At 38.2% G+C, this 9581-nt stretch overlaps 1 protein-coding gene and 1 pseudogene across 1 annotated transcript in view; one reads left to right on the top strand and one right to left on the bottom strand.

Annotated features, from left to right (window-relative positions):
* Positions 1-8063, top strand: part of LOC107741556 (double zinc ribbon and ankyrin repeat-containing protein 1-like) — a 9036-nt pseudogene extending 973 nt beyond the window's left edge.
* Positions 8064-8119: 56 nt separating this feature from the next.
* LOC107741553 (cysteine-rich protein 2-binding protein-like) overlaps positions 8120-9581 on the bottom strand; it is a 9511-nt gene continuing 8049 nt past the window's right edge. Inside the window, exons 8-10 of the mRNA XM_016554312.1 lie at positions 8950-9125; positions 8677-8867; positions 8120-8601 (exon numbers count right to left, since the gene is read on the bottom strand). Coding sequence (XP_016409798.1) covers positions 8428-8601; positions 8677-8867; positions 8950-9125 — 541 coding nt within the window. The 3' untranslated portion in view covers positions 8120-8427. The remainder of the gene's footprint in view (positions 8602-8676; positions 8868-8949; positions 9126-9581) is intronic.

Here is a 9581-nt window from a genome sequence, read left to right as displayed (position 1 = left end):
GTGCTGGGGCTTGTGGATATAAAAAATTAGCCATAAACAACTTTCACAAACTCTAAAAAAATTTACACATGTGTTAACCATTATACAGTATTTTTGTTGTTTACTTGTTTGATTTATGGCTGTTTAACAATAATGCAAGACTGTTGGGGGGAAAAAAATAGTACTGCCACAGCTCTGACTTCCATGCATCAATGGTGGAACACATGAACCTCACTCCTGGAAGAGCTGGTGTTTGTGGACCAAGAAAATGAGTAAACATTTAGATTTTTTTTTTTCTTTTGTTGAAAGACTCTAAAAATAGTTACATATGTATTCACTGTGCTCCCGTACTTCTGTTATTTTCTTGTTTGATTAATGGCTGCTTAACATTAATGTAAAAATGTTAGAGAAAATGCCATTGCCATAGACTCAGACTTAACCACATTCTACTATTTTTATTTTCTTGTTTGAATAGTAGCTGTTTAACAAATGGAATACATTTGTAAAAAATGTATTCACAATAAAATATGTGCTAAATTAGAACACTCTTCTTTTTACTTTTGTCCACAAATGTGTTATTGTTTGTGATGCACGTGATTAAAACGTTTTATAGACGTTCAGGTCTGACTGGACCGATTTTGGACCTTTTTAGAACATTGGTCAAATTCAGATGTGCCTTTCACGATGTTGCACAATGGGTGTGTGATTATTTTATATGCAGGCTTATACTGAAATTATGCAGCAACACATCTTATAAACATCCAGAAGATGACAAATTTAGACGTGCAGGGACGCGCAGAAAAGACGTGGAATTCACGGCCAGATGACGTCAAAGACGTCGGTTCAATTTTCATTTTGGATATATCTTTCAACCATGACGGGACGTGTCGGAGGGACGTCTTTTCAACGGTCATTAAACGTCCAAATGTTTGCTGGGAAGCCGGAGATGATGAAGATGAAGAGGCCGGGTTTTGGTGACAGCACTCTGAAGTACACTGAACCGCTTACCTGCGGGGAAAGTGTCTGTGAGAGTCATGGCTGTCAGCAAGTATGCACCGCCTTTGCGGTCTGCCAAGCTCCTGGTTCTGCCCTGCATGGTCGCCCGCCGGGGTTGTTGTTGTTTGGCCAGAGCCTTGCTGGTCTGTCCCTCTGGCCCCGCCCCGGCCTCCTGCTCCGTCGGCCCCCCTGCTCTTCAGTTCCCATCAGCCTTTGCTTTGACAATCATGTCTCATTTTATTCAGCGGTGTCTCATTTACCTTGTTAACATCCTCCATATAAGTCTGGTTTTCTTTTTTCTTGGTTGCTGGTTGATTGTTTTCTGTTACGTGTGTCTTTATTCTGGTTGCCCTGTTTTTGGATTATTTATAATAAATGCTGCACTTGGATCATCCTGTTTGTGAGTTTGCCGTGACAATTTGATTCTCCTTAATTCCTTTTCCATCTTTTACATTTTCCTTTCTAAAATAGCCTACCAGTATGTGTGTGTGTATATACTGTACATTGCATTAAAACTGTCTTGGGACCTTGCCTTTAATATTTAATTTTCTGTTATAAAATCTTATTTATAGTTTTATCCTTGTTCCAAACCCTATTATGAAAAAACAAATGAGAATAAAAATTATATTTCAATGCTTTAATATCTGCTTGCACAACGTGCATTTTCTATTCTGTTCCCATTAGAAACTTTGCATTCTCTCATATTTGCGTTCTCTCGCAAAACTATTTTGTTTTGTTTTTGTGGGGGAATGCAAAAATGTGTGAGAACAAAAACATTGAAATATAATTATTCCTCAAACATTTTTTAACAGACAACACATCGCTTTAGGGGCTCTTTAAACCAGATTTTAAACACTAAAATAATATTAATATGAAATAAATCATAAATTGTAAATAACATAAAAATAAAATAAAACTGGTTAATAAACTAAAAACTTATTTACAAAATTATAATTATTTAAATATAGAGTAAAATAAAGTTTTTACCAGTTTGTATTGTGAAAAATTGGTATACACTATCAATTTTTATACAAAGTTTATACAAAAACTGTCCCATAGTTGTGATGTCATTTCCACCACAACCAACATTTTTATCCCTAATAAAGTTTTGTCAGTGAAGAGCTTGAGATGAAATATGAAACATGAAGAAAAATCATGTTTAAATCATGTATAAATATCACTTGAGAACAGAATATTGTTTTTGTTGTGCATCATATGCAGTCAAGTTATAATTTCATTTAATTTTGTGTATTTTTATTTTTCAAACAGTTGAATATGAAATTAACCTAAGCAAGAGCAAAAACAAAAGAGTTTATTTTATTCCAAAAATGTTTAAAATGTCATTTCCATAATGCTGCTGAACCCAATACATCATTTGAAATATCACAGAATTCTCATTTGATGCATATATATCCGTTGTTAGTAGACAAATTATATAAACTATTTTCTCCATCAAAAGTGCCTGTAGTTGAAAAAACACCCAACAACAAATTGTACTACAAACTGACTCAAAGAGCGTTTGCAATGTAACGCAGCGATGGCCGTCAGAGTGCAGTCGTCACCAAGGTTTTCATAGTGGTGCCGTCTCCTTCAGATGAGCAGGATCTGACTCCAGGCCATGAGGATGACACTTTGACGAACGGCCGACCAATCATTGGCAAGGATGTCAGTTTTAAACCCAATCTGGTTTTAACGTCATAATATTGCATGCATTTAAGAATATGTATTATAAATATTACTTTTACGTTGAACAGGATTCATTAATGAATTTGAAGGGGAGCGAAAATGGAGCTGGCATTTCCTCTAGTAAAAATTTAGGTAAATCATTTGGTTCTAGACAGTGCATTTGTCACACACACAATATCTTGACTATCTTGTGCCAATTTTGTGCTCTTTTACATCAGATATTCCCAGCAGTGAATCTCGCAGAGCTTTGAAAGGCCCTCGATTCCTGTCACAACGTCTCGGCCCCAGTTCAAAACACGCAAGTAACGGTTTACAACATGCATAAAAACCCTTTCAAACAACCCTCACTATGATGGTGATGATTTTTTTTCTCAATTCTATTAGAACCAGAGCACAGATGTGGAAAACCTCTTAAAAACCTTGACGAGCGCTCAGATATCACGGATCCAGAGAGAGACAGATTTCCTTAGGTGGGGTATATATATGTTTGTATTCAATATATTTATTAGTTAAATATGTTTATATTATTATTCAGTGTTGGGGAAAGTTACTTTTAAAAGTAATGCATTACAATATTGCGTTACTCCATAAAAAAGTAACTAATTACGTTACTTAGTTACTTTTAATGGAATGGAATGTGTTACGTTACTTTTGCGTTACTTTTTAAATCTGGACAGGGCTGGGACAGGAGAGCTGTCAATCAATAAATTGGAAAAAAAAGTAACTTGCGTTACTTATTTGAAAAAGTAACTCAGATATTCTCTTGTAAATTAAAAATTAATGCGTTACTTTACTAGTTACTTGAAAAAAGTAATCTGATTACGTAACTCGCGTTACTTGTAATGCGTTACCCCCAAAACTGTAATATTCATCTTTCTGAAGTGCCCGAGTCATCGCCCTTCGGATCCTTTCGCCCGATTCTGTCTGCACTGCGGAGCACCAGTGCCTCCAATACCTGGTCAAAGGCTGCCCCCTACTGAAGGAGGACAGGTACAACATATTCTGCTACTACAAAAATACAGTGATGATCAGATAACCAGTGATCATTTCACAATAATATGAGTATGTGCTGTGATTTTGCACAGATGGGTCTATGTGTGCATTGTAAAGCCATGGTGCCTCTCAATACGGCCACATGTATAGTGTGCGAGTCTCCCCTGACTCAACAACTGCAGCCGCAGGCTAGTCTGAGACTACAGGTAAATTCTCATCTGTAGTAGAGCACTCCTATGAGTCTATTAAATGTACTTATTAGATCAATTAAGTATATTATATTCATGTTATTCTAGGATAAGCTCATCTGTCACTCTTGTGGGACGGGAAACCCCACTCATATCACACACTGTGTCACTTGTGAATCCCAGCTGCTTCAGCAAACAACAGTAAGAGCCCCGACTACAAGAAATCCGCATTGTCTGCCTTAGCTAATCAGAATTATTATTTAATAATTATTAGGATTGAGACAAGACACTATTATAACGGTGTTTTTCATCCCACAGCGGTTTTTGAGCGGACAGAGAGCTGCACCTGTACCCAGCTCACAGGGCAAAATGGTCTCCTGCTCCAAGTGCAATAGAGTCAACCACTCAGACGCTCGATTCTGCGACTGGTGTGGGGCAAATGTGACAAACCAAACTGTTGAAGACCTACACTACCAGTCAAACGTTTTTGACCAGTAAGACTTTTAATGTTTTTTAAAGAAGTCTCTTCTGCTCACCAAGCCTGCATTTATTTGATCCAAAGTACAGTAAAAACAGTAACATTTTGAAATAGTTTTACTGTTTAAAATAACTGCTTTCTATTTGAATATATTTTGAAATTGTCCTCATTTGTAAGTCGCTTTGGATAAAAGTGTCTGCTAAATGACTAAATGTAATGTAATGTAAAATGTAATTTATTCCTGTGATCAAAGCTGAATTTTCAGCATCATTACTCCAGTCTTCAGTGTCACATGATCCTTCAGAAATCATTCTAACATTCTGATTTGCTGCTAAAAAACTTTTATTATTTTATTATTATTATGTTGAAAACATTTTTTAGGTTTCTTTGATGAATAGAAAGTTCAGAAGAACAGCATTTATCTGAAGTATAAATCTTTTTTAACATTATAAATGTTTTTATCATCACTTTTGATCAATTTAAAGCAAGGAATATAAATAAAAGTATTATTTTCTATAATTTCAGTGTGTGTATATATATATATATATATATACACATATCAAAAAATTAGAATATCGTGAAAAAGTTAATTTTTTGTAACTTATTTCAAAAAGTGAAACTTTCATATTGTGGCGAGTATCCCGAGTCCAGATTAGCGTCGCCCTGGAAACGCCGCTGCCACACTGATCACAGAAGCACAACACCTGTGCGTGATGAGTGGCGCACCTGGAGCTCGTTCCCGCTGGCCATAAAAGCCAGGAGAAGAGACACCAGCGGAAAGGCACCCCGGAGCTCCAGACGACGTTAATGCTTGTTTCTCCCTATTCACATACTCCGACGGCACCCGAGGAGAGGGATCTGCACCACGGCACTTCACCCCACGAGCACCACGCTGAGACGAGCACCATTCATCCGAGCACGTGTGATCAGTGTGTGGGCAATAAATCACCCTCCGGGGCTCTTTCGATCAGTACCGAGTCTGTGTTCTCATTCACCCCGCGACAATATATTCTAGATTCATTACATGTAAAGTAAAACATTTCAAACGGTTTTTTTTGTTTTAATTTTGATTAGAGCTTACAGCTCCAAATCCAGTATCTCAAAATATTAGAATATTTCCTAAGATCAATCAAAAAAAGTATTTGCAAAACAGAAAAGTTCAGGTTATGTAAAGTTATATTTAAAAGTATGTTCATTTATGCACTCAATACTTGGTGCAAACCACTTGGAAGTGGTTTTGGCACTGTGGGCAGGTGCTAAAGCCTGAAACCTGAAATCAGCATCTCTATAAAGCTTGTCAGCAGATAGGAGCATAAAGTGCTCCAAAATCTCCTGGTAGACGGCTGCATTGACTTTGGACTTGATAAAACACAATGGACCAACACCAGCAGACGTCACGGCACCAGAAATCATCTCTGACTTCGGACACTTCACACTGGACTTCCAGCAGCTTGGATTCTGTGCCTCTCCAGTCTTCCTCCAGACTATAGACCTTGATTTCCAAATGAAATGCAAAATTTACTTTTATCTGAAAAGAGGACTTTGGACCACTGAGCAACAGTCCAGTTCTTTTTCTCCTTAGCCCAGGTAAGATGCTTCTGACGTTGTTTCTGTTTCAGAAGTGGCTTGGTATTCCTTTTCCTGAAGAAGTCTGAGCGTGGTGCCTCTTGATGCACTGACTCCAGCTTCAGTCCACTCCTCATGAAGCTCTCCCAAGTGTTTGAATCAGCTTTGCTTGACAGTATTTTCAAGGTCATCCCTGTTGCTTGTGCACCATTTCCTACCCATTTTCTTCCTTCCAGTCAACTTTGCATTAAATGTGCTTTGATACAGCACTCTGTGAACAGCCACCCCTTTCAGTAATGACCTTCTGTGACTTACTCTCTTTGTGGAGGGTGTCAATGATTGCCTTCTGGACCTTTGCCAAGTCAGCAGTCTTCCCCATTATTGTGGTTTCAAAGAACAAGAAATACCCAGAATTTATACTGTAGGGATGGTCATTTAATGAAACTCAAATGTAAATATTCTAATATTTTGAGGTACTGGATTTTTGACTTTTATGAGCTTTAAGCTTTAATCAAAATTAAAACCAAAAATCTTTTGAAATGGTTTACTTTACATGATAATAATAATAATAATAATAATAATAAATGTTTCTTTTATTATTGTTCATCAAATTTTCACAGCTGAAATCCATGTATTTTTTTAGGAATCAATTTCATCAGGAATTTCTCGTAAGGGCGAAGCATTTAGCAACGGGTTCAAGTTGGCCATAGATTCAGCGCGTTGACCAACAGAAAGCTGCTTTGTTTGAAATTTTGCCAAAATTTTGCAAATGTGACTACATGTTAAGACTACATAAACAGTGATAGCCTATTCTTTCATTTTTAATGAGGCACCAACTAGAGCCTTTTGATATGTACCACCTCAACTTCCTGTTTCAATAGGAAATGCATCAATACAGGAAAGAAAACTTAATCATCAAGCGGTTTCATGTGTTCTTTATGTCCTTTTCAAACTGTTTTGTCACTGAAAGATTTTATGGAACTGTATATTTGGTGTAAATTATAATATGGAGATTCAATCAAAATATCATTGCATATATTTGGCAATGTTTGTGTAAATTGGAATGCCTTGTAATTTCGTGTTTATACTTGCAGCCCGGCCACAAAGCCAGCTCTGTGACTTGTTGTCAGTGTGGAGCTAGCAGCCATCCTTATGCTAATTTACTGCAGTGGCTGTGGTGTCTTCCTGGACAGCCCACCCAGGACGCCCTCACATGTAAACCAGGGACAGGACACACAGGAAGCTGATCAGGTACAGTACACAGCCTGTTTAGTGCTCATTAAAAGCGTACAGTATTATATCGTCCTCATCATCGCTCTTTCTCATATAGTCTTCAGCCACCTGGCAGGCAGTTCCGGCACCTGAGTCAACAACTGAGCTTCCAGCTGCGGGTTTGCACATGTGCGCAGATGCACAGACGCAGACGGTGGGTCTGTTTTTCCCATCCAGCACTGAGCTGAAAAAACGGAGCCAGCAGAGGGAGGCGGAGCTTTGCAGACAGGAGCAGTTGAGTGACAGGAAGCCCCTCCTCACTGCCATTAGTCCAGGCCAAGATAGACTATTGTCCAATATACTTTTTCCAAATAAATAAGCATGCCTTCTACAGATGTTTATGTGGTGTGTGTATGATTTAGGATACTGGAGGAAGCAGCTGGATCACATTTGCGCTCATCTGCTCAGTTACACTCAGAATAATACTGAGTTTAGAGCTCTGATTGGAGAACCTCGCCTGGGCAGAGTAAGACCAGAACTATCCACTATACGTTTTATATATATATATATATATATATATATGGAAATTTTAATATATGGAAATGTGCATATTTTCTAAATATATGCTGTATGTGTGTGTACTTATAAAATACACAGTACACACACATATATCATGTAAACAAAAACTTTTATTTTCAATGCGATTAATCGTTTGACAGCACTACTTTAGACCATTTCTGCTTCTTTGGACGTACAGGTACAGAGTCTCCTGTTGTTGCTGCTCTTAAAGCATGATAATAGTTGTGTTCTGTTTGTTGTGCTCTTTGCGTGACCAAACAGCACTATCTTTATTCATATTGCTATAATTATGAATATTTCTTTAATGTGTAAAACTTTTTAAATTAGTACCAAACTTTTTAAATTAGTACCACACCACTGAAAGCACTTTTGACAAAGAAACATAAATAAACAAGAACCAACGCATTATTAAACATTTTGATATTTAATTAACAGGTGGCGACATTTTTATCTGCACAACTGTGAATACAAAACAAAACATTTTTTAAACTACTAAAAACTAATTTAGCTATGTTTATGGTGCAGAAGGAAGAGAGTTATGCTGGTGTATGTATGCGGAGAAACAAATCCTTCGCTTTGGTTTAAACATTGAACCAAATATAAAATAAATCACATAAATCACACTAAGCCTCAAACGGTTAATAATGCAACAAATATGACTGTGATAACACTAACAAACACTCCCTGACTGACATCCGAGTCACATGACAACGAAGTTACACGACGTACAAAACCCAAAGCTTAGGCTCCTCAGCGGCGTAAGCGCAGGAAGAATGCGTGCCTGCACTCTTTGCTGTCCACCGGGTAATATTTATCATAAAAGTCCAGGATGTACTCCTCTGTCTTGAAGCCGAACTTCTGGTAGAGCAGCATGGCAGGGTTGCTCGCCGATACGTGAAGGGTCACATCCTTTCCCATGCAGGTCTACAGAGAGAAAAGAAAACTCCTGTATCAACTGAAGCTTGTTAACTCAACGTGGTTTATTTATTTTTGACTCACCTGAATGAGATGGTAGATCATGAATGTGGCGATACCAGCTCGCCTCCATTCAGGATGCACCAGCAGGAAGGAGATGTAGGCCTCGTTGTATTTCACATCTGGCACCATGAAGCCAAAACCGATGGCAACTTTCTTGTAAAGCACCACCACGCTGAAGTCTGGGTACTGGAGGCACTCTGATAGGTCGATACCTGATAAACAGAAGAACCTATTACTCCATCGGGACCTAACTTCACCCAAAATCTGTGTTTGACAGGATGAAAAGATGATTACCAGGCCAGAAGATGTCTTGGCACATGGAGTTGACAGAAGGGATGTGATTGGGTCGCACATAGCAGTAGTCTATAGGTGCGTCAGGTTCAGCAACCCAATTTGGGTCCTTCCTGTGAGGATACGCACGGATCTCTGAGAGTAAACGCAGCTTCAGCGGCCGACTCTCATAGTCTCTCCTACACACAATCATAAACATACCCATGGGTTTTGTAAACATGGATGGTTGTATGTTAAAGGGGTCAAATGATGCTGCTAAAAAGAACATTATTTTGTGTATTTGGTGTAATGAAATGTGTTTATGCGGTTTAAAGTTCAAAAAACACATTATTTTCTACATACTGTACATTATTGTTTCTCCTCTATGCCCCGCCTTTTTGAAACGCGTCGATTTTTACAAAGCTCATCGGTCTGAAAAAGCAAGGTGTGCTGTGATTGGCCAGCAACGGTCCTCCATAAAATGTGCTGCATACATCTAAATATTTGGGTCGAAGTGTTCTGGAACAGTGTTGTAAATACAACTTAACCACTGATTTCTAGTCGTGTCCATTTTTGGAAGGCCAAACAAAGTAGTTTCGCTTTCACAACGAAACACCGCGCCTTCACGACATGGCGGCGGCGGCAACAACAACAAT

This window comes from Sinocyclocheilus rhinocerous, unplaced genomic scaffold, assembly GCF_001515625.1.
Source record: "Sinocyclocheilus rhinocerous isolate Xijiao unplaced genomic scaffold, SAMN03320098_v1.1 scaffold556, whole genome shotgun sequence".
Taxonomy (NCBI): Eukaryota; Metazoa; Chordata; class Actinopteri; order Cypriniformes; family Cyprinidae; genus Sinocyclocheilus; species Sinocyclocheilus rhinocerous.
This window is presented reverse-complemented; position numbering and strand designations above follow the sequence as displayed.